This window comes from Salmo salar, chromosome ssa26 (assembly GCF_905237065.1).
Source record: "Salmo salar chromosome ssa26, Ssal_v3.1, whole genome shotgun sequence".
NCBI classification, from domain to species: domain Eukaryota; kingdom Metazoa; phylum Chordata; class Actinopteri; order Salmoniformes; family Salmonidae; genus Salmo; species Salmo salar.
Genome location: NC_059467.1, coordinates 16,190,372 through 16,216,838, shown reverse-complemented (window position 1 = coordinate 16,216,838; position 26,467 = coordinate 16,190,372). Strand labels below are relative to the sequence as shown.

At 42.0% G+C, this 26,467-nt stretch overlaps 1 protein-coding gene across 18 annotated transcripts in view; it reads right to left on the bottom strand.

Moving 5' to 3' along the window:
• The window catches only part of tjp1a (tight junction protein 1a), a 187,227-nt gene that overhangs the window by 60,632 nt on the left and 100,128 nt on the right, over positions 1 to 26,467 (bottom strand). The window contains exon 1 of one of the 18 annotated variants that reach the window (XM_014175463.2): positions 22,564 to 23,009. The exons of the other annotated variants lie outside the window; for them this stretch is intronic. Coding sequence (XP_014030938.1) covers positions 22,564 to 22,587 — 24 coding nt within the window. The 5' untranslated portion in view covers positions 22,588 to 23,009. Of the gene's footprint in view, positions 1 to 22,563; positions 23,010 to 26,467 lie in introns of those variants that run through there. 18 annotated transcript variants of the gene reach the window in all.

Below are 26,467 nucleotides of genomic sequence, written 5' to 3'. Positions count from 1 at the left end.
ATAGAACTTTTTTAGACTTTTCGTCGTGAAAATGTTGGCGCGTTTCCTACATTTGGAGTAGCTTACTGAACGCGCAAACAACAAGGAGGTATTTGGACATAAATTATGGACTTTATCGAACAAAACAACATTTATTGTGGACCTGGGATTCCTGGAAGTGCCTTCTGATGAAGATCAAAGGTAAGTGAATATTTATAATGCTATTTATGATTTTAGATGACTCCAAAATGGCGGGTATCTGTATTGCCTGATGTATTTTTCTGAGCGCCGTACTCAGATTATTGCAAAGTGTGCTTTCCCCGTGAAGCTTTTTTGAAATCTGTCACAGCGGTTGCATAAAGGAGATGGTTATCTATAATTCTTTGAATAACAGTTTAATATTTTATCAACGTTTATGATGAGTATTTTTGTAAATTGTTGTGCTGATTCACCGGCAGTTGTTGGGAAAATATCTTCTGAACATCACGCGCCAATGTAAAATGGGGTTTTTGGATATAAATATTAACTTTATCGAACAAAACATACATGTATTGTGTAACATTGAGTCCTAGGAGTGTCATCTGATGAAGATGGTCAAAGGTTAGTGCTTACTTTTAGCTGTATTTCTTGTGACTACTCTCCTGCTTGGAAAATGGCTGTGTGGTTTTTCTTGTGTTGGCACTGTCCTAACATAATCTAACTTTATGCTTTCGCCGTAAAGCCTTTTTCAAATCAGACAATGTGGTTGGATTAAGGAGATGTGTATCTTTAAAATGGTGTAAAATAGTTGTATGTTTGAGAAATTTTAATTATGACATTTTGTTGTTTTGAATTTGCCGCCCTGATATTTCACTGGCTGTTGAATAGTGTGAACCGTGGGTGGGACGGTAGCGTCCCACGTAGCCCTGAGAAGTTAAGGGCTTGTAAGTAAGCATTTCACAGTAAGGTCTACACTTGTATTCAGTGCATGTGACAAATAAAGCTTGATTTGATTTGAGACGGTTTGGGATCATTTGGACCGCAGAGTGAAGGAAAAGTAGCCAACAAGTGCTCAGCATGTGGGAACTCTTTAAAGACTGTTGGAAAAGCATTCCAGGTAAAGCTGTTTGAGAGAATGCCAAGACTGTGCAAAGCTGTCATCAAGGCAAAGGGTGGCTACTTTGAAGAATCTAAAATATATTTTGATTTGTTTAACACATTTTTGGTTACTACATGATTCCATATGTGTTATTTCATAGTTTTGATGTCTTCACTATTATTCTACAATGCAGAAAATAGTACAAATAAAGAAAAACCCTGTAATGAGTAAGTGTGTCCAAACTTTTGACTGGTACTGTATATATTTCCTTCTTATACTAAGACCAAATGATCACACTAGATGTTGTTTTACCTTGACAATCTTTATCAACTCCCTGGGCCTTGCTCTACACAGGTGCTGTTATAAAACACTCTCTCTCTGTCACACAGACAAACACCCACCCCAATACACACTAAAAACAAGGCCTGAATCAATTTTATATACACTAATCCTTTAATGGTGGGAATGATTCAGAGGAGCAGCGTACTGTGCTCCTAGTACACCAGTGCAGCTAACAGTTTTCAGGGCTCTCTTTTTGATGTGAGTGTGTGAAGAAAACACCTGGAAGAGCTGTGTGTGGAGCAGCGGACATCAAAACCCACAGACGTCCACAAACAGGACCCGTGACCACCACTGTATTACTGGACATTTTCATATTGACAGCTGTCTTACAAGGCAATGCCACTGACTGGACTTACTGCTGGAAGGCTGCAGCTCATTGCTGAACACAGCAATGCATTTATCCTGAATAGAACTGAACTGAATAGAAGGACTACAGTGGATAACACAAGCTGGAGAATTACAGGAGGAAGGCCAATGTACAGAGAAAATCCGTGGAAAAAATGAGTAGCTAAGAGCAATGGAGTTGGCTTCTATATTGGGCACCGTGAAGACCCAAAATAGAGACGTGACTAAAGGCGTCCGCATGCTTCCCAGCCGAAACAGTTCGGAAGAGTTTGTGCATATATAATGACGACATGTGACGTTTGTTTGTTTTGGACTTCGGTAAGGGTTTTTTCGGTTCTTATGGCACACAAAAAAAGGTTTCTTGAGGCATGTCGAAGTCGGTAGCCGAAGTCCACGCCCCTCCGTCAGCGATTGGTCAACAGTAGGGATTCTTCAGTAAAGTCTTTAAAGGACAACAATGAGAGACGACTCGTTTTCATGCACATTTTTTCATTTAGAAATACTGCACCAAACATCTTAGTTAGATATAAAACTACGACATTAAGATCTCATCTGTAAAAACGTCAAAATCAATGACAGATATCTTGAGTCATCTCCGATTAATTCTGATTAATTTAAGAAAGTGTATACTGGCTACGGCGTCTCAAAAATACTATTTTTGTACTATTGCCACTTTTTTTTCTTCTCGTTTTTTCAAGCGAATGTCTTTTAAGGGAGTATGTGAGCACACTCATTCGGGTCGCCTAGCCGACTTAGGCTAGCCGCCAGCCAAACTGATGCATGCTTACGCTTTTAGCCACAAAGACTTATATAAAGGATTTACATAGCTGGTGAGGTATAGAGAGAAAGAATATAGAGTGAAAACAACCCACATTACTGCGTACACATGTGGTAGGTCAGGAGGAGGAGGAGTGCCTGGTGCCTTGGGTTGTGTGCAGCCCTCTGGCTGGCTGGCGTTCTGTAATGGGCTGTACATCACTGCTCCACTCAGGAGATGTGACAGATTCCACAAACAACAGGCTGCTATCAGCCAACCACAGACAGGCTCCAGAGCAGAGAGAGCTGTACCGAGGGGATGACATGACACCACAGGCTTTCCTATGACATAACCCTCATCTAAGCGCCTCCTCATAATATGTGGGATGTGTGTACTGCGTAAGGTAAACCCCCCTCATTTCACAAGCCTGATGAATACTGGGAGAGACACGAGAACGCTTCCCTTTACATTGGTTTGGATCATCTATGCTCTGATGTACTCAACAGCAATGTAGCCCAAATTATTATTACTTTTATCTTGCTAGTCAAATTAAAATGGAGGTGCCAACTCAACCGCTCAGACAATATTAGCCTGCTGCACTAAAAGGAAATGTAAAAAAAAAAACTGTAGTAAAAAATAAAAAAAATAAAAAAGAATGCTTAATCCGGTTAAGCGTTTTTTTCACAATCAGTCTATTAATAGCCTGCTCTGTACGGAGGAGAGAAAGAGGGAGAGAGAGGCCCTGCAGACCCATCACACTGGCTTTAGAATTTTAGAGTATAGCGAAGGCAAGCGTCGGCCAATCAGACGTGGGCAACACCCACAGCAGCGGCATGTACCAGCAGCCAGCTTTTCCTCGTGATGTTACCGTGGGTAAGTGTAACCATGGCAACCTTATCTGTCCTTTAGCTGGATCCCAGAGGAAGGAGGGCCCAGAATGCAGCTGCATCCTCTGCTCTGTGACACACAGACACAGAGAATCACATGGTCTGGCTGAGAGGAATGCACACATAACCAAACCCACTCTCACGCAATCGCAGCGCTCTGGAGTCACACCGTTTCTCAAATTAACATGTACATACAACACTATATATGCAAACACACGCGCAAGGTAAACAGAGAAAACATGCCTTCCGAGTGTGGCAGTAAGGACAGTAGCTGAACGCACCTCTACCCAGTAATGAAAGAAGTCTCAGCAGACCGATTCCCACCAAGCTGTGATGAGAGGGGACAGCCAGCAGGCTGATGATACAGTGCTGCCTCGCTGCTGAATGTGCTGACACACTAAAACATGCTGGAGTCAATTAATTTCAACCAGCACTGACTAGCTCAGCTCATACCCTGAGAACTCACCCTGTCACACTCATCATCAAGCTCGCATTGGGGATGTCTGCTTTACAAACATGACGGACACACTAATATCTGATGGTAATAGTCAGAATAAAATACAAAACCTATAATCCATGGCCTTCAGGATTAAAAAGTAAATCTCTACCATGTTCCTCTCTCTCTCAAAGGTCCATGCTGTCTGTCTCACAAAGCAGGATAGATGAGCTGGAAAAGACTAGTCGAAACAGGCACAAACCCCACGTGAATAGCTACTGTATGAGGCTCCATGGTGACCTTCACTTTCTGCTCATAGTGTGATGTCAGTCCCAGGAGCTGGGAGTATGGCCTGTGGGACACAACGCTGTTTGTGGATGGCGCGTGCTGGCTGTGTACTGCTGTCTTTAATGTTAAGGAGGATTTACTAACAGAAGCCTTCCCTCAGGCTCTGTAGGCTCTGACTCTTCGGTTGTTTACTGATCCTCCTCTACTCTCACATCTGGGCTGGTGAGTGGCAGCTCTGGGTGACCTGCCTGGTCTCCAGCAGCAGGAAATGAGAACGGGTTTCTTTCAAATGCCAGGCTAGCTGAAGTATTAGAAACATATGAAATTTCTGCTCCTACATCAGGCGACTGCAGCACAGAGCCAATCCTGCCTGGCTTAACCCCTGTAACTTCCAGAGGATGACAGTCTGATGACAGCCCTGTCCTCTACCCTCTAACCTCTGGCCAGTCAGAGAACTTCAGTGACTGTAGAGCTTATTATATATTATAAACTCGTGGTTCGAGCCCTGAATGCTGATTGTCTGAGAGCCGTGGTATACCACGGGTATGACAAAACATGTATTTGTACTGTTCTAATTACGCTGCTAAGGCCAATATACCACGGCTAAGGGCTGTATCCAGGCACTCCGTGTTGCGTCGTGGCTAAGAACAGCCCTTAACCGTGGCCATATACCACACCCCCTCAAGCCTTATTTCTTAATTATAGCACTGAGATCAACTTCTCACTGCTCTAAGGAGTGAAGAATGGTTCATTTTGAACGCTGTAACTATAATGGTATTACACATGTATAATGTCAAGTGTTGCTGCATCAAAGGTTGCTGGCCTGCCTGCCATGTCCACTAATCAATCAATCCCTCCCTATCCATCCCCACCCACCCACCCACCCACCCACCCACCCATCCATCCATCCATCCATCCATCCATCCATCCATCCATCCATCCCCTGTCAGTCCTGTGAAATGGGACCAGATTTCTCTACATGAGCTTAAGTCAAATTTTGTGAAACATGGGAAGTTATGCTGCTTTGAAAGTTGATACACTTATGAGACATGACATTGAAATGTTGCTAAGATTTCCACTCTTGCTAGAAAGCTCCTTTGTTTACACCCATTCAGCATCGTTCACACCCTCTTAAGCCTTAGCCCCACCCATCTCTTTAAGAATTCACATGCTAATGATCATGTCAGCATGGCATTGTCCTCCAGAAAGTCCTCTCTACTTAAATCTTCTCCCAACTGAGATCTGTCGATAGCACCAGTTAAATTCAGTGCAGCAATGTTTTTGAGAGCTGTAGCAACACTTTTGCAGTTGTCCATAGCAATATCTTTCCATAACATCTGCGGTAGCAAAGATGATCTATACAGTGCATTTGGAAAGTATTCAGACACCTTGACTTTTTCCACATTTTGTTACGTTACAGCCTTATTCTAAAATGGATGACATTTTTTTCCCCTAATCAATCTTCACACATACCCCATAATGACAATGCTAAAACAGGTTATACATTTTTGCAAGTTTATTACAAACAAAAAAACTGAAATATCACATTTACATAAGTATTCAGACCCTTTACTCAGTACTTTGTCGAAGCACCTTTGGCAGCAATTACAGCCTCAAGTCTTCTTGGGTATGACACTACAAGCTTGGCACAACTGTATTTGGAGAGTTTCTCCCATTCTTCTCTGCAGATCCTCTTAAGCTGTCAGGTTGGATGTGGAGCGTCGCTTGACACAGCTATTTTCAGAGATGTTCGATTGGGTTCAAGTCCGGGCTCTGGCGGGCCACTCAAGGACATTCAGAGACTTGTCCCAAAGCCACTCCGCGTAGTCTTGGCTGTGTGCTTAGGGTCGTTGTCCTGTTGGCAGGTGAACCTTCGCCCCAGTCTGAAGTCCTGAGCAGGTTTTCATCAAGGATCTCTGTACTTGCACTGTTCATCTTTCCCTCGATCCTGCCTAGTCTCCCAGTCCCTGCTGCTGAAGAACATTCCCACAGCATGATGCTAACACCACCATGCTTCACCGTAGGGATGGTTTCAGGTTTCCTCCAGACCTGACGCTTGGCATTCAGGCCAAAGAGTTCAACCTTGGTTTCAATTGACCAGAGAATCTTGTTTCTTATGGTCTGAGAGTCTTTAGGTGCCTTTTGGCAAACTCCAAGCGGGCTGTCATGTGCCTTTTACTGAGAAGTGGCTTCCGTCTGGCTACTCTACCATGAAGGCCTGATTGGTGGAGTGCTGCAGAGATGGTTGCCCTTTAGTAGGGTTCTCCCATCTCCACAGAGGAACTCTAGAGCTCTGTCAGAGTGACCATTGGGTTCTTGGTAACCTCCCTGACCAAGGCCCTTCTCCCCTGATTGCTCAGGTTGGCCAGCTCTAGGAAGAGTCTTGGTGGTTCCAGACTTCTTCCATTTAATAATGATGGAGGGCCAATGTTTCTTGCTGCAGAAATGTTTTTGTATCCTTCCCCAGATCTGTGCCTCGACATAATCCTGTCTCTGAGCTCTACGGACAATTCCTTTGACCTCATGGCTTGGTTTTTGCTCTGACATGCACTGTCAACTGTGGGACCTTATATTGACAGGTGTGTGCCTTTCCAAATCATGTCCAATCAATTGAATTTAACACAGGTGGGCTCCAATCAAGTAGTAGAAACATCAAGGTTAACCTGTTTGGGCTAGGGGGCAGTATTGAGAATTTTGGAAAAAATATGTGCCCATTTTTAACTGCCTCCTACACCAACTCAGAAGCTAGAATATGCATATTATTGTTCAGGTTTGGATAGAAAACACCCTAAAGTTTCTAAAACTGTTTGAATGGTGTCTGTGAGTATAACAGAACTCCTATGGCAGGCAAAAACCTGACAAGGTTTCATGCAGGAAGTGGCCTGTCTGACAAGGAGTCGTGCGTCTTGCATCTGTTTATTGAAGAGTAAGGATCTTAGCTGTAACGTGACAATTCCCAGGGCTCCAATAGGCTCTCAGAACTCGGGAAAAACCTGAACGATGACGAGGCAGCCTCTGGCTGAAACAGATTATCGCCTTATCCAAGTGGCCGATCAGAGGACCATTGAATGAGGCGCGTGCACGATTCGCACCCGTGGAGAAATTTCATTCGGCTGTTTAGCTTATTGCAGATTCCCGGTCGGAATATTATCGCTTTTCTACGAGATAAATGGCATAAAAATTGGTTTTAAACAGCGGTTGACATGCTTCGAAGTACGGTAATGGAATATTTAGACATTTTTTGTCACGCCATGCGCCATGCGCACGACCGTTATTTACCATTCGGTATAGTGTCTAGAACGCACGAACAAAACAGAGGATATTTGGATATAACGATGGATTATTTGGGACCAAACCTACATTTGTTATTGAAGTAGAAGTCCTGGGAGTGCATTCTGACGAAGAACAGGAAAGGTAAGAACATTTTTCTTATAGGAAATAGGATTTTGGTGAAGGCTAATCTTGCTGGGTGTCTAAATAGCTAGCCGTGATGGCTGGGCTATGTACTTAGAATATTGCAAAATGTGCTTCATCCGAAAAGCTATTTTAAAATCGGACATATCGAGTGCATAGAGGAGTAATGTATCTATAATTCTTAAAATAATTGTTATGCTTTTTGTGAACGTTTATCGTGAGTAATTTAGCAAACTGTTAGTAAATTCCCCGGAAGTTTGCGGGGGTATGCTTTTTCTGAACGTCACATGCTAATGTAAAAAGCTGTTTTTTGATATAAATATGAACTTGATTGAACAGACATGCATGTATTGTATAACATAATGTCCTAGGTGTGTCATCTGATGAAGATCATAAAAGGTTAGTGCTGCATTTAGCTGTGGTTTGGGTTTTTGTGACATTATATGCTAGCTTGAAAAATGGGTGTCTGATTATTTCTGGCTGGGCACTCTCCTGACATAATCTAATGTTTTGCTTTCGTTGTAAAGCCTTTTTGAAATCGGACAGTGTGGTTAGATTAAGGAGAGTCTTGTCTTTAAATAGCTGTAAAATAGTCATATGTTTGAGAAATTGAAGTAATTGTATTTCAAACGATTCAAAAATCGCGCCACTGAATTCAGGTGGCTGTTACGTAGGTGGGACGAATTCGTCCCGCCTTGCCCATAGAGGATAATCAATGGAAACAGGATGCACCTGAGCTACATTTTTAGTCCATTTTAGAAATATACACATTTTTTGTAAGTATATTTCTAAAACCTGTTTTCGCTTTGTTATTATGGGGTATTGTGTGTAGATTGATGAGGATTTTTTTTCTTTAATCCATTTTAGAATAACACTGTAAGAGAATGTGGAAAAAGTCAAGGGGTCTGAATACTTTCAGAATGCACTGTATACTGACCAGGGAAGCTCCCATTCTGTTATAGACAGAAGCCTGTGACATGACAGACCAATCAGGATTCATCTCTCGGCAAGTCCAAACCCTCCATTACCACAGCCAATCATGTCTAGCCAGGAAGGATCCTGTCTTTCTCCCTATATAGCGTAGTGCTTTCTAACTGGCTAAACTAGGCTCATAATTAAAAATGTTTTATTCATATTTACAGATCCCATACAAGTTTATATTTATGGCACAATAAAAGTTCACATGTTCAAGAAGGCATTTCAGAAGAAGATTTTAGTATTTTTTTTTTTAAACGACCTTACTGTGGAGTAGAAACTAGAATCAAAACGTCTCCGATCCTGTAACCAGTCACAAATGAGGATGATTTCCTCTAAGAGGCTTTTACAGCGCTGATGTGCAGCAGTGCTACCCAGTGACCCAGAGAGATACAGTAGGCCTAGCATATCATTCCCAGCTAGCCCACCAGCAAAGTCATCCCCACTCAACCAGAGCCTAACTGTCCTCTCTCTCAGCCATCAGCAGTAGGGATGGAGCATGATGAACTTCACTTGGAACACAAACTTTTCCCCACAAACACCCTCTGTTCTGTTCAGCAGCACTATCAGAGCCTAAGGGTCAAAGCTCCACTGAGCCACTTCCTCAAACACATCCTGCACTTCACTTGTAATCACTGTCAAAAAGGTATCTAATGAACTGGTAGGGCTGGATGGTATACAGTATTTTACTATATACACCAGTATTGATGCATAGACTGGTTTGGGTTTTTACTTTAACTTCTATAATGGTATTTCATCAGAATGGTTCTCAATAAAACAACGCTTTTCTAGAGTCTTTACAGCTTTTACATCTAGTTAACCTGTTAGGGCTAGGGGGCAGTATTGACACGGCTGGATAAAAAACATACCCGATTTAATCTGGTTACCACTCCTACCCAGTAACTAGAATATGCATATACTTATTACATATGGATAGAAAACACCCTAAATTTTCTAAAACTGTTTGAATGGTGTCTGTGAGTATAACAGAACTCAAATGGCAGGTCAAAACCTGAGAGATTCCTTTACAGGAAGTGGCCTGTCTGACCATTTCTTGAACTTCTTTTCCATCTCTATCATTTACTAAGGATCTCTGCTCTAACGTGACACTTCCCACGTCGTCCATAGGCGCTCAGAGCCCGGGAAAAAACAGAATGTCGTCATTCCAGCCCCAGGCTGAAACACATTATCGCCTTTCTCAAGTGGCCGATCAAGGGACACTGGGCTTATGCGCATGACCCGACCGCCCCCGCCTTTGGGATTTTTTCCTCTGTTTGCCGAAAAGGAGATTCCCTGTCGGAATATTATCGCTTTTCTACGAGAAAAATGGCGTAAAAATTGATTTTAAACAGCGGTTGACATGCTTCGAAGTACGGTAATGGAATATTTAGAATTTTATTGTCACGAATTGCGCCATGCGCGCGACACTTCTTTACTATTTCGGATAGTGTCTGGAACGCATACGAACAAAACGCCGCTATTCGGATATAACGATGGATTATTTTGGACCAAACCAACATTTGTTATTGAAGTAGCAGTCCTGGGTGTGCATTCTGACGAAGACAACAAAAGGTAATCAAACTTTTATAATAGTAAATATGATTATGGTGAGTGCTAAACTTGCCGGGTGTCTAAATAGCGAGCCCGTGATGCCTGGGCTATGTACTTAGAATATTGCAAAATGTGCTTTCACCAAAAGCTATTTTAAAATCGGACATATCGAGTGCATAGAGGAGGTCTGTATCTATAATTCTTAAAATAATTGTTATGCTTTTTGTGAACGTTTATCGTGAGTAATTTAGTAAAATGTTAGCGAATTCCCCGGAAGTTTGCGGGGGTATGCTAGTTCTGAACGTCACATGCTAATGTAAAAAGCTGGTTTTTGATATAAATATGAACTTGATTGAACAAAACATGCATGTATTGTATAACATAATGTCCTAGGGTTGTCATCTGATGAAGATCATCAAAGGTGAGTGCTGCATTTAGCTGTCTTCTGGGTTTTGGTGACATTATATGCTGGCTTGAAAAATGGGTGTCTGATTATTTCTGGCTTGGTACTCTGCTGACATAATCTAATGTTTTGCTTTCGTTGTAAAGCCTTTTTGAAATCGGACAGTGTGGTTAGATTAACGAGAGTCTTGTCTTTAAATAGCTGTAAAATAGTCATATGTTTGAGAAATTGAAGTAATAGGATTTTTAAGGTTTTGAAAATCGCGCCACAGGCTGCCAGTGGCTGTTACGTAGGTGGGACGCAAGCGCAAGCGTCCCACCTAGCCCATAGAGGTTAAGAAGTTGTGCTTGAAGGATTTTTTTGTTCAATTTGATAAGGTGCACTAGCTTATTAGTTACCTAGCTAGCTAATGTTAGCTTGCTAACTGAACAATGCAGTCACACCAAATTGGAGTGGTAAGTGCAGCACAATGCACACAACACTAAATGCTTTAGCAAGCTAGCTATCTGGCCACTGTAGCTAGTAACATAATTAAATCACAATGGATTAGTTTCCATGAAGCAGCCTGTAGCTGGCCACCAAGAGTAAATGCAGTGTCTTTACTTTACCTAGCTAGCACAACAGCTAGTTAGCTAGTGGACATTTGCCAGCTAGCTAAACATATCTATGGGCAGTGTGAGATTATGGAGAGTTTATTAAATGTTTTCTTTGTCATCTTGCTAGCTAGTTATCTAGCTGTGGCCATCTGGCTAGTATCAACAAGGGCTTTGTAGAACAACAGTAACATTAGCACATCTAGCTAGTTAGCTAACATTGACATGACCATAAAGCAACACACACGGACATGCATTGCCAAACAACGCTTCTGCCACATTCTGGTTTGGAGAATTTGACGACTTGATGAAGACTTAAAAGGTCCTTGCTGTGTGAACACAAAAGAGACCGACTGCCGACACTCCGTTCAGATGTGCTACAAACTGTTGGCAGGCAAACGTTTGACAATCCTGACGTTGCGTCTGACCCATTAGACTGCACTGAGGTCAGGGACGATAACCAGGCCCATGCAGGCAGCAGGGAATCTGGCCTGGACTCAGCCAATCACTAGCCACACAGCTATCAGCCCCCCCACAGAACACAAGTTAACACAGCTCAGGAATGTGCTGATAAGAAGCTAAGGCCCAGCTCTCTCCCTCCTTTTATCGCTTTCCCTAGCTTCTCTCTCGCTTTTTCTATTTTTGATAACACTGGAAATACTGAGCACAGTATGAGAACATGCAGAGCGAGAGATTGTAACACTCAGGGAGATTACGCCGTTAGTTTACTTATCACAGGACACTAATAGAAACTTTTGAAAGAACAGGTATGGGTTGGTCGTGAAAAACAGAGAAAAATACAACAACCATACAGCCATTGTTCCCATCAAACACAGAGGTGCAGTAATTGGCAAGCCACTAACAAATCAGCCATATGAGGAGGAAAATCTCCTGCTAGTGAATAGGGCATTGGAGAGCCTTTCAGAATGAGCAACATGAGGCAGGGCCTAACGAAGGGAGGTTAAGTAACGGTGACTGGGGATCGGGGTGTGTTTGCTAGTGTCGTCTTATGGAACTAAACCCAAACACGACCCCTGACAAAACGTTCCTATGTCACCATTCGTGAGCTAAGATTTTTTTTTTTTTTAAACACACACACACACACACACACACACACACACACACACACACACACACACACACACACACACACACACACACACACACGATGTGGTAAAACAAAGGGTGTATTCAGCAGGGGGTCCTTGAGACTGACCATGTTGGCCTCCAGAGAGCGATGGTGCCTGTCCCTACAGTACAGTGGACAACAGAGCAGCTTCCCATCCAAAATAGTTTGTGCATATATTATGACAACATTTTGTGACGTTTGTTTGTTTTGGCCTTTAGCAAGGGAAGTCGTCTGAACTTATACACCACAACGTGTATACTGGCTACAGCGTCTCAAGATGGACAAACAATACCATCGCCGCATTTATCGTTTTCAAGCAAAGGTCTTTTCAAGCGATGGTCGAAGGTATGCGAGCACACTCGTTCGGGTCGCCTACCTGATTTCGGCTAGGAGCCAGCGGAACCGAAGCACGCGGAAGTCTTTATGGGCCAGCCAACCCAATACCCCAGCAGGGCTGGGCCTCCATACACACACACACACACACACACACACACACACACACACACACACACACACACACACACACACACACACACACACACACACACACACACACACACACACACACACACACACACGCACGCACAGCAGGGTCACGTGGCCCAGCCCCACTAAAACCAGAAGCCAAGTCCACTCAGAGAAATTCCCAAGCTTTCAGAGCCTCTCAGTCACAATGGCCATGTTGTGGGCCAGGCTGAGGCCTACATCTACTGAATGAATGAGTTGGTTACTGTTAGGGGCCGGGCAACCATGTTCCTTTCTCACCCTGTATTTCAGAGGAGACGCAATTATGATCTCAGGGAGAAAACATGCATGCATTAATGAGTAGTACATGCATAATAATAATAATAAACCTTAATAACACCAACATCTAGCAAGAGCCCTGGTTCATCTCTAGGTTTCTTCCTAGGTTCCTGCCTTTTCCTAGCCACTGTGCTTCTACATCGGCATTGCCTGGGTTTTAGGCTTGGTATCGTTATAAGTACTGTGACGTCTGCTGATGTAAAAAAGGGCTTTATAAATACATTTGATTGATTGATTAAACTCTAGATAAACTCAGCCTCAATCCATGCATAGACCCAGTATCTCATTATACATGAACTAATTACAACATAGAAGTTACGGGAAGGGGACGACGACTATACAGTTCAAGTCAGAAGTTTATTTATAAGTTGTGGCAAAATGGCTTAAGGACAACAAAGTCAAGGTATTGGAGTGGCCATCACAAAGCCCTGACCTCAATCCAATAGAAAAAGTGTGGGCAGAACGGAAAAAGCGTGTACGAGCAAGGAGGCCTACAAACCTGACTCAGTTACACCAGCTCTGTCACGAGTAATGGGCCAATATTCACCCAACTTATTGTGGGAAGCTTGTGGAAGGCTACCCGAAACATTTGACCCAAGTTAAGTAATTTAAAGGCAATGCTACCAAATACTAATTGAGTGTATGTAAACTTCTGACCCACTGGGAATGTGATGAAAGAAATAAAAGCTGAAATATATCACTCTCTACTATTATTCTGACATTTCACATTCTTAAAATAAAGTGGTGATCCTAACTGACCTAAGACAGAGAATTTTCACTCTGATTAAATATCAGGAATTGTGAAAAACTGAGTTTAAATGTATTTGGCTAAGGTGTATGTACATTTCCGACTTCAACTGCATGTTGAATCAAAGGGCTGGGATCCTGAGAGAGAGAGAGAGATGTGAAAGAGAACAGACAACACTCAGGTTCTACCTTAAAATGGCTAAATGAGAGACATGTGACAAGGGTTTCTTATATGGTGTGCACACTATGGCCTCAGTCAAGTACACCATCAGAACTCACCAGGAGTTGTGTGTGCATTGTGAGCAAAGTTTAACTATAGGCGCAAGCCACAAAACAAACATTGTCTGCCATTGCTATTTGTCAAAAACAGACAACAGGGTTGTTTTGTGTGTGTGTGTGTGTGTGTGTGTGTGTGTGTGTGTGTGTGTGTGTGTGTGTGTGTGTAAAATCAGTGGCAGGAAGGTCTTGTTTGAATCCTTATCCTGACTGCAAGTATAATCGGTCATTATGGACAATTTAATTTGTAGAGGATATAAACAGGACACTGGAGCATAGAAAAAGACAGCAAAGATTACATTCTTTCTCCTGAGGAACTGTAACTGTATTACTGGAAAACGATCAACCTCAAATAATATTTCTGAGAAATTACAACTCGTACACTTAAAAGGTGAATTCTACAATTTCACAAATGGTGATTATATAACATTTGAAAGGGGTTTGCAGTGGAGTAAAACTCAGAGGGCAGAGTTGAACAGTAGAAAATAGCAGGCTTAGGTTTTGCTGTGTTAATGAAGCAATTTAACAACGTAACCCAGTTGCTCCCGGGGCTTGAGTAATTACATTTTCCCTGTGTACTGAGACAGAAAGGCTTAAGTCAGACTTTATACACTAAATAACAGTGGATGGGAGAGGATAGGGGGAAGGTGGGAAGAGTAAAGGAGTCAGCTTGTTTCAGTTTGGATGGTGCCTAGCCGAGTTCCGAACGAGTGTGCTCACATACTCCCTTAAAAAGACCTTCACTTGAAAAACAAGAAAAAACCAGCAATAGTACTGTTTGTCCATATTGAGATGGCATAGCTAGTATACACCTCAAAACTGTTGGAATCATTCTATGATAACTCCATTTTGACATTTTTGCAGAGGAGATCTTGTGCAATTTTACATCTAACTAAGATGTTTGGTGCAGTATTTCTCAAAGAAAAACATCACGAAAACGAGTCGTCTTTCGTTGAATGACAACCAAGACTTTACTGAACAATCTCTACTGTTGACCAATCACAGATGAAGGGGTGTGGACTTCAGCTACCGACTTCGGCTTGCTTCAGGAAGAAAAGTGTGCCCCCAAACAACCCAAAACATCACAAAATGTAAGCATAATACAGAATATGCACTAACCGTTTCAGCTGGGAAGCATGTGGACGTCTTAAGGAGGGTGAGAGAAGGGAGGAATAGGTAAACATGGCAGAGCTGCTCAAGGGGATAGACAAACTAAAGGAAAACTAACTGAAGACACACACACTCTCTCTCCAAAGTGTGCTGGGGAGACAGAGTGAGAGGAGTAGAAAATGCTGTGCAGCTGCGTCTGAGACTGATTTAGTCTGATCTGTACCAAGGCATGTTTTAATAAAAACAGACACACAGGACAGAGCCGACATCCTGGAACCCAAACTAGGGACCAGGCACCAATGTGATTGGGGGAGATAAGTATCAGTCCACTGACTCAGCAGGAGGTGGGGGGGTGGGAGAGACAGACCTGCTCTCTCTGCTGTGTGCTTCCCTGCCTGGGAAAACACTACGACAGTCCCAGTCAGTCCCACTACCACAATATCAACCATCCCTCCTCCCCCATTCATGATCCCTGTAATTATCCGGCCAGCTTACTCACACAGACACACCAGTAATAACACACCATTCACCAGGAGCAGGATACTGGCAGACTGGGTCGTCTGCCTGTCTGAGACAATGAGAGAACATGTGGGGTCGTTAATCTTTCCCAACACACGGTGGTATCACTCCTCCTAGATTCTAGAGAAAATGATATGCCATTGAATCTAGTCTACAGCTGTGTTTGGTACTTTTGGCAAAACATAGATTAGGAATTCTGTAAGAACTCTCAAGTAAGCTGTCAAACTCAATTCTCCATCTAGCCACTATTCTGGGGTCACAGATAGAAAGCAGTGAGAAGAAAAGAATGGTAAACTGCAAACAGTCAAAAGGCACCCCCATATCTCTAGGATTTATGCTGTGATTATGGGTGAGAGATTAGGTCTGTTTTTAAGGAGGTTCCATGTGATTCAGATTATAGATAGGCAGTGCATCTCCACCCCCCCCCCACCTGCCTCTGCTGTGCCCGTCAGTCTTCACATTCCTTCCACACATAAAAGGTATCTATAGGACCGATACCCACTGATAAGGTAAGTGCAGCACTTCATTAGAGTATCATTGTTACCAAAACATAACAGCAGGTTGCCCTCTCCTTAACAACCCATGACTAAATAACAAGGGGGAAGACACTTCCAACAATAGACTTTTTTTTCTCCTTTGCTGTATAAATCTATGACTTCAAAGAGAAAGGAAAAATAATACTACATCCCTGCAGGCCATTTAAGGCACATTTGAATTAAATTTGTCCCCAAAACAATGTGTGCATTCTGAGCAGCCATCTTTGACATTTTCCATTCCAGTCCCCCTCTTGACCCATTTGGTTTTGAGCAGAGGTTGGGTGCTCTAGCTAGCTATCATACGAGCCAAGACAGAGACAAACACCACAGTGCTTATTTCACAATAGTATGCAACACAGCCATGTGGAACTGGAATAGAATATGGCATTGGACAGGCTGAAGGACAGCACCCTTGCCAAGAATGCTCTGAAACCCCCAGCGTTCAGTGACAAGTGTTCAGCTGCTGCTCATCCAGGGGCAACAGTCAACTCCCCTGGGATGACGAGATCTATCTTCGAGATTTATCTTGGACACAGACCGTGTCAGTTTGGGACATCTAAATGAAGTCTCCAGCATGGGTGAGTGCATTCAACAGAAGAGGAAAGGGGGTGGGGAGAGGAAGAGAGGGAAATGCCACTCCCCGGAGAAAATACACAGGATCTCCTCATGTGACAGAGAGAAAAGCCCTGGCTTAGCAATTGAACGTCCACTCATGGTAATAACACAGCGATTACAGAATTCCAGCACTATTCCATAAAAAAAACACACCACAGCTACACATTAAAGCTTTGCAATGTTTCATCATCTAAAATCTGTAAAATCTTGTCCCAATAGAAAGGTGAAGTTGGAAACCAAATAAGTTTGCTTATATGGGTGATTGTTAATGGTTACAACCATCAAACTAGTAGTAGTAGTAGTAGTAGGAGTTGAAAGGATAATGAAAAACAACTGTGGTGCACATTCATGTTATAAACTTATCGTTCTATTTATCGTTATCACATCAATTCAGGCAATTTATCCAGGTATGGATTCTTGTCCTTACTGCTCAGCTCTAATTCAAACACAATCCAAAACAAACCATTATGTAACTCATCAAAATTATGTACTTCATTGAAATAATGTATCATACGACATGTTTTAATATAACTCCGTAAGTAACTGTAGTTTGTAATGCATGTTATGAATGCTTTATCGAGAGACTTAACGGAAAGAATTAGGCTACCACTACATAACATCTCCCCCTCAGGAGACTGAAAAGATTTGGCATGGGTCCCCAGATACTCAAAAGGTTCTGCAGCTGCACCATCGAGAGCATCCTGACCGGTTGTATCACCGCCTGGTATGGCAACTGCTCGGCATCTGACAGTAAGGCACTACAGAGGGTAGTATGAACAGCCAAATACATCACTGGGGCCAAGTTTCCTGCCATCCAGGACCTATATAATTAGGTGGGGTCAGAGGAAAGCCCATAAAATTGTCAGAGACTCCAGTCACCCAAGTTATAGACTGTTTTCTCTGCTACCGCGCGGCAAGCGGTACCGGAGAGCCAAGTCTATAACCAAAAGGCTCCTCAACAGCTTCTACCCCCAAGCCATAAGACTGCTGAACAATTCATAAAATCGCCACCGGACAATTTACATTGACCCCCTTTTGTGCACTCGCTATTTGTTTATTATCTATGCATAGGCACGTCGCCCCCACCTACATGTACAGACTACCTCAACTAGCCTGTACTGCCGCACACTGACTCAGTACCGGGGCCCACTGTATATAGCCTCGTTATTCTTATTGTGTTACTTTTATTATTACTTTTTATTTTCTTCTTCTTGAACTGTACTGTTGGTTAAGGGCTTGTAAGTAAGCATTTCACGGTAAAGTCTACACTTGTTGTATTCAGCGCATGTGACAAATAAAATTTGATAACAGACAGAAGAGCTACAAGGGCAGTGTTAGAGATTCACCGGTACTTTTGTATACTTTTTAGGCAGTATTTCTGAACGTAAAGTTCACGAGTCAAAGGTGGTCCCTGAAAATTGCGTCACATATGTGCACACGTCATTGCTTTCTCTCGCTCTGCTGTGTGTGCACGCATCTTGCTAGCTGTCACTCTAATGGCAAGGGGCTTAAGCTCAGTGGCAAGAACTTGAATAGCTATGGGGCTGGCCCACGTGGGGGAAAATGGCGTTGCACAGCTTCCAGTAAACAGTCACTTTCTAACCAGGGATTTTGTGGCCAATTGTGGTAATACAGTAATTCTGCTCATAGATTATGCATGTATGAACTACACATTGACACATCCAGCCCAAAGCAGGAAGTAAAAAAAAAAAAAAAAAAGAGTTACTAGTCGCCAAAGTTCTGTAGCATGTCTTTAAGCATAACTTGGTTGTATTTCACTACTAGATAAACTAGAGATAAAACGATGGAGTCTAGATAACTGATGGTCATGTGGGCAGTGCTCTTGATAGGAAGCAGTGTTGTTTTAGAACACTTTGTCTGACCAAAGCTGAGAGCTCAGCTGCACAAGAGGCCAGTGCTCCTAGCTCATCTTCATGGGTGACCACTTGAGACCCTCTGTCCGCAGACCCTCTCATGGCACAGAGAAAGAGAGAGCTCTCTCTAGCCATAGTTTTTTTTTAAAGGACCAGAGAGCGACCAGTGATACAGGAAAACAAAAACATCACCTCTCCAGGCCACAGAGACGTCTAATTGCACCCCCCCCCATCGCTGATGTAAATGTGAGATGTGTAATCATCATCAAAGGAAAACAGAAGACGTGAGCCTCACAAACTCGTCCTCATAATCACCACAGCCTCTCCAGCCATACATGAGAGGGAGGGCAAGAGCAGACTGTAAAGCCTTTCAACCCCCTTGCTTTCACTACTCTTCTTTCACCCTGAAAATACAAGAATGTGGCCTATTTTTAGAGCGAGCTGATACAATAAATTATTTGTATTTTGTGGTCTTGTATCCTATTCAGCGAGTGTAAACAGCAAAAGACAAGGGAGGGATGAGGACAGAATTAAAATGTATTGTGGAAGAAGAGTTAATGTCTTCATGAGCTGGATTAATGGGGTTTCACAGAGCTTTTGAAATGTTGGCAACAAACACGTCCACTCCTACTTCGTGCTCCAGCAGAAACACTACCATGAAAATGCTGCTGCTACTGCTGTGCTGAGTGAGCTCTACCTAATCCCCTTTTCAGATAAACATGAGGCTGTGCTGCACACTTCCTCCAAGACAGGAAATGCATTATGATGAGGACAATAATAAGTAAACAATAAAAACTACCATTACGTTTCCATGACATGAATATAATTATTTTATTAGGGTTTGACTTCAGCATGCATGACCTTTGACAGAGATTACGTCACCACAACTACAGATGTGATCATGACCTGTTCCAGGTGTCACAACACTCTGGTCTAGAAACAGCCTTCTATTAATTCAGATCATTCTCTGTATCCTTCATTACTCAATGTGACTGACCACTGGAATGTGTGTGGTGAAATTCCTCTGGACAAAGTCGTAGTACACATGGGCCTGTGACTGGACTGATAAAACCACAGGCATTCAAGTTACACTTTTCACACAACATTGCTGACATTACTCATAGCTAGAGAGATATTGCATGTATGGTGTATTGTACTACAAACATCTATAGGAGTTAAATAGTTATGTGATGTGAATTATGGGGGTGTGGGTCTGAGGGGCATGCACTGCTTGATGTGGCCTCAAAGCTATTCCTTAAATCAAGCAGTGATCCCTGAACAACAGTCCCTAACTAAACGTAAGGTATCCTATAATGAAAACGTAATCATCCAAGCAGAGGTGATGTATTCAGATTAGAGGTCGACCGATTATGATTTTTTTCAACGCCGATACCAATTATTGGAGGACCAAAAAAAGCAGATAACGATTAAATCGGCCGATTTTTTATATATATTTGTAATAATGACAATTACAACAATACTGAATGAACACTTATTTTTGCTTAATATAATACAAATCAATTTAGTCTCAAATAAATAATTAAACATGTTCAATTTGGTTTAAATAATGCAAAAACACAGTGCTGGAGAAGAAAGTAAAAGTGCAATATGTGCCATGTAGAAAAGCTAACGTTTAAGTTCCTTGCTCAGAACATGAGAACATATGAAAGTTGGTGGTTCCTTTTAACATGAGTCTTCAATGTTCCCAGTTAAGAAGTTTTAGGTTGTAGCTATTATAGGACTTATTAGGACTATTTCTCTCTATACCATTTGTATTTCATATACCTTTGACTATTGGATGTTCTTATAGGCACTAGTAGTATTGCCAGCCTAATCTTGGGAGTTGATAGGCTTGAAGTCATAAACAGCGCTGTGCTTCAAGCATTGCGAAGAGCTGCTGTCAAATGCAGGAAAGTGCTGTTTGAATGAATGCTTAAGAGCCTGCTGCTGCCTACAACCGCTCAGTCAGACTGCTCTGTCAAATCATAGACTTAATTATAATATACACACAAAAATACAAGCCTTAGGTCATTAATATGGTCAAATCCAGAAACTATCATTTCGAAAACAAAACGTTTATTCTTTCAGTGAAATACGGAACCATTCCATATTTTTTCAAACGGGTGGCATCCCTAAGTCTAAATATTGCTGTTAGACTGCACAACCTTCAATGTTATGTCATAATTATGTACAACTCTGGCAAATTAATTACGGTCTTTATAAGGAAGAGATGGTCTTCACATTGGTACATTGGTGCAACGAAAGTGCTTTTTCGCAAATGCGCTTTTGTTAAATCATCACCCGTTTGGCGAAGTAGGCTGTGATTCGATGATAAATTAACAGGCACCACATTGATTATATGCAATGCAGGACAAGCTAGTTAAACTAGTAATATCATCAACCATGTTTAGTTAACTAGTGATTATGTTAAGATTGATAGTTTTTTTATAAGATAAGTTTAATGCTAGCTAGCAACTTACCTTGGCTCCTTGCTGCACTCGCGTAACAGGTGGTCAGCCTGCCACACAGTCTCCTCGTGGATTGAAATGTAATCGGCCATAATCGGCGTCCAAAAACGCAGATTACCTATCGTTATGAAAACTTGAAATCAGATTGAACAAGTGGGCCAGAGAGTGACAGCCAAATGAACCAGAAGGCTTATTTATCAGTGAACACATGCTGGTAGCAACACATTCTATATCAAAACAGATGATAGCCTTCTTGACACACCAAGCATCATCCAGCAAACAGAACGTTGCACTTCAGTTGTCACTTGCACTTTCAATGACAACCCACTTTAAATATCCAAAGTATGATGTAGTGAGATACACCACATAGGACAAACCTGCATTACATCACCTGAGACGGTTCCACCTGAATTGAAAAAAGTGACCAAACCTGAATTTCATTAGTGTGAAACTACAGTACACATTCCTAGGTTGTCAGACAACTCTGTGTGACAGAGAAAACAATTGGCACACTTGAAAACATTGGTATCAGTTGTAATTTGTGGATTAACCTATTTTACAACCACTCCCAAAATGTGTTGCTGCCAGCTTTCACCTGGTCAAACAGGGTTGAAACAAGTCAAACCACTAGAACAGATACATTGCGTATTTTAATACACATGGACTTGACTGACTAGACTGGGGCATAGCCTATCTTGACCCTACGCAGTGTATGTGAAGCAATAGCATGTACAGTTGAGACGTGTCTAACTTGACCCCGTTCACTCGAAAATCTGCACAGGCCCAGTAAACAAACATGATTGCCCGGTGAATGACGCCGATATAAAACTACGGGTTGTAGTTTACTATTGGTTCTAATGATTATAATAATGTCATTGTATAAAGACTATGAAATAATTGATTAACACTGAACATTCTTTACCCGGGCTTTGAACGTCGGAAACCAACCGTTACAGTATTGCAACGCATTGTTATGATCTCGTCCATTCAAATAAAGTTTGCCACAGTAACTGTTTTCACTGTCAAGACAAACATGTAACTAACCATCAGCATTGAAGAAATGGTATGTGGCCCCAAATGTAGATGATCAACAGGTGTTTTATTGGGGCACCCCGACAATAATACGCAAACGTTGTCAGTTTAGTGAGACCATTCTTTTTGGCTTCTTTTCAAAACATGATAAAATCCTGAATGTTTCATGATCAATACCTCCCTGGCCGCATGAATGACATTCACCTAACATAAATACAGTTGAGGTAACGTTCGACCATGTCGATCTCATCAACCACTGACAACATTGACAGAGACACATAAACTAGACCAACAATCTGATGTTGATAGTATTTCCCAGTTTCCCTTGATGAGAAGATCATGCATTCGGCGCAAAATAAAATATACTTCATAACTTTTTTTCTGTAGTTCCGTCGGGTATCCTACCTTAGAAGCTGTTTTGGCAGACATTTTACTTGCTTGCTCCGCTCACAAAGTAGCAAGTTAGTGTTAGTATTATCACTTCAACCAAAGCGCAAAATTCCTTCTTCTGAATTTCGCCCAGCTGCCGCCACGCCGGGCAATAATATTTTATTTTTTCAGGACGTCGTGAAACATGACCCAAATTTGTGTGTGAAAGGTCCAAAGTTCATTATCTTCAGTAGTTTGCCTTCAATGTAACTTTACCCTATATGCCTATTCATCTGAAATTACTCCGTTTAAAATAGTCCAGCTCAAATACGTTGCCTTTTTGTATTTTCTCTTAAGAACGTTGGTTGAAACGTTTGAAGAAATGTAGAATCCACTTCGTCCGCAAATCCAAAGCAGTAAAACTGCAATGGCAGGCTTTGTATGCCTCTCCCTGCTCGATTCTCTCCTCTCCAACCAACGATTGTGACATGTCTGACTGGAAGAGTCCATTGCACCTCTGTAGGGGTGATGGTACTGGATGGAAACCAGGGCATTGCCGTTTAACTAAATATACTTACTCTAAACAAAAGTATTATGATTATGCATGCATGTCGGACATTCAGGTCAAACGTATACGTTATATTTATATATTAATTTACCCGTATAAACTATTCTTAATGCAACAACAAAAAAACGGATATCACTATTTTTCTTGATAATGAACTATGCGGACCATGGGCAATTGTGAAGAGAGGAGAGGGGATTTCGCTGATGTGATGCTGCTGAATATTCACGTTTAGACAGGCCTGCAGTATTTATTTACTATATTGAAGCACAGTACTTGTGAACTCCTAAAACACCTGGGTCACCTAACATATCCAGCTGACACTGACAACGATAAAGTGAAAATACATTGATTTATACGATTCTTGAGACATAAAACTTAGAACTATTCTTGCAAAAATATCTTGTAATATGTCTAAAAACACAATTTTATATTATTATGGGACTTTGCAACCACACTAGTTGGTGGCATGGCAGACAAGCCTGGGACACAGACAGTCTACAGTTTCATAAGTAAAAGTCGTAAACCAAAGAAAAATGTTTCAGGTCAAATTTCAACTGAAAATCCAGTCAATGACTTTAAGTTGGATTTGTGTGTGGTTGATAACCAACCACACAGGAAACCAAGCAGGCCATAGCTGTCATTCAGAATACTTCCTATGGCTTTCCGGACCCCCACCCACAGGATGCACTGAACCTCAGAGTTCAGCTTGCATTGTTTCAAAGTAAACAACACACTGTAGGCTGGCTATATCTCTCAATGTAAAATAAATCAGTTCATACCTTACTTGTAAAGAAATCAGAAGTAGCTTCAGCCTGTGACATAATGAAAAAAGAACAAGAATGACTACATGTTCATCTAAGTAACTACTTTGCTCTGAGTACAGAGAGCTTCTCTATTTCCATCCCAAGCAGCCATTTTGACAAACCAGGAAATCACGTTCACACACAGCTCCCGACTATTCTTACATGTACAGCTGGTGCAAGCCAGAGGTGCCCTGTAGGTGTGGATGGTCTTGGGTTAATTTGCCACCAGACCAAATCCGACAAAGCAAAAACCTAAAGCAGTTTGACAGACAGGGCTTGATGCATCGTGCTAAAGAACAGCTCTCAGCCATGGTATATTAGCCATATACCACACGTCCTCGTGCCTTATTGCTTAAATATAACATTCAGCCTACAACTAAATAGTGCACTCTTAAATTACTATATATTAACCGTATTTGTCAGTATCTAACAATATAATCTAATCCGAGGTTGGACACAAAAGTAAAACATCGAAAGAACAATGAAATCTACATTTGTATCAGTATTTTTTAAAAGCATATTTGTTATATCTGCAATATGAAAGAATGAATGAATGACTACATACTAGTATAGATGCAAGCCGCTCTGTCCTCCTGTAACGGTAACTTCGTCCCGCATCCACCAGGGAAGATATCAGAATATTCAGCATTCTATCTCTCTCAAGTAACCAGGCTAATTTGCTGTTCTAAAAGTAAACACGATGGAGCTAGAACATTTTAATTGATCTACCCCGAACGCTGTAACCCAAAGAAACAGAGAGAGGAGTACTACTCTCTGCTTTAGAGACAAATACAGACCTGCAGTATCTCCTGATTGAGAAGAGAGAGGGGCATTTGTGACACTAAAACGTGATCAAAGGAAGCTTTGTCCTGCATGGCTCTCCACCCCCCCACCCCACCCCCCTCCTCCCCAGTACCCAGAGCAGCAGCACACAACAGCTCTGGAGCTCAGGTGCTGCCTTCGCATGGAAGAGCAGGCACATGGAAAACACTCTGCCACAGAACAGGCTGGAACACACAGACACAAAACAGGCACACGTTAGTGAGAACACTTCACAGAGTTATGCTCAGCATCCCCAGAGCAGAAAACTCTAATGTGCAGTGAAATAACATGAAGCACACACCCTGAACTGCACTGTGTCCTAACTGGATAATACATGATAATAGACCCTCAACACCATTGTTGTAGGTGTAACACTGGCATAGTACTTTCTTAGCTTTAGAAAAGCCATTGTTGTAGGTGTAACACTGGCATAGTACTTTCTCAGCTTTAGAAAAGCCATTGTTGTAGGTGTAACACTGGCATAGTACTTTCTCAGCTTTAGAAAAGCCATTGTTGTAGGTGTAACACTGGCATAGTACTTTCTCAGCTTTAGAAAAGCCATTGTTGTAGGTGTAACACTGGCATAGTACTTTCTCAGCTTTAGAAAAGCCATTGTTGTAGGTGTAACACTGGCATAGTACTTTCTCAGCTTTAGAAAAGCCATTGTTGTAGGTGTAGTATAGCCCTTCTATGTCAGCTTTAGAAAAGGGGGATGAGAGTGAAAGGGAGAACAATAAACACAGGCCGAGCTATAACACATCTCTGCCTGTTAGAACAACCAATCTGAGGGAGAGGTCAAGATCTAGAGGCCAGTTCCTGCCAACAACAGCCGTCTTTGATAAGTCCACAATTGTTTTCTTTCCACATTTTTGCCCTTGAAGTTCTTCAATAAAAAGTAGCCTACATGCCAACCCACTCAGATATGTAATTTCACAAATGTGTATTCTTTTCTCAAATACAGCCAGGTAATGAGGACAGTATAATCAAACTTGGGGTTTAGGCTACTCCTATTTCTTACTGTTATCTGTAGAGATATTATGCTATATATTCTTGTGAAAAGGAGAGAATAGTTGATTATTACTTGGGAGACACAAAGAGTCAAAGTAATAACACACACGGTCTAGAATGAAGCCAAAACGTCATTCATGATTATGTAGGAGCATATCTTTCCCCAAACTCACAAAGTAAGAAAAGTAAGGAAGAAAGAGAGGGAAAGTAATCCCCCTGTTCTAATAACTCCATGCTAGTTGAGTCAGTACAGGGAGGAGGAAGTCAGGGTCCTGTTTCACTGTCCGTCCATCTTCATCTGGGCTGAATTAAGATCTGATTGGTCGTTTGTCTTATCTTCCCTGGGCTCTATTGACTCAGGAAATTCTTGCCTTGGTTACGGCTCTAGCGGGGTACTGTGTTCTGTTTCTACTGTTAATGAGAACCCTCTGAAGGTCAGGGCCTGGAGGAGTGGAGTCAAACCAACAGCAAGGAGTTCCTTTAGTAATCGTTACTGGACGATATCTACTGGGGAACACTAAGACCCAGTTGCCTACAAGGGCACACAAGGACAAAGACCCACTTGTACTTTCCAACGGAGAATAGCCAAACTGAAGCTTGAGAGAAAAAATGTATATTTTCTATTCCCTCTGTGCCTACAGCATTTCTCCTTCTCAATGTATTGGTCTAATCTGCATCTAGCCTACATTTAACATAGTTTTATATGCATTGGAAAACCTACCGATCTATTGGAGCTTAC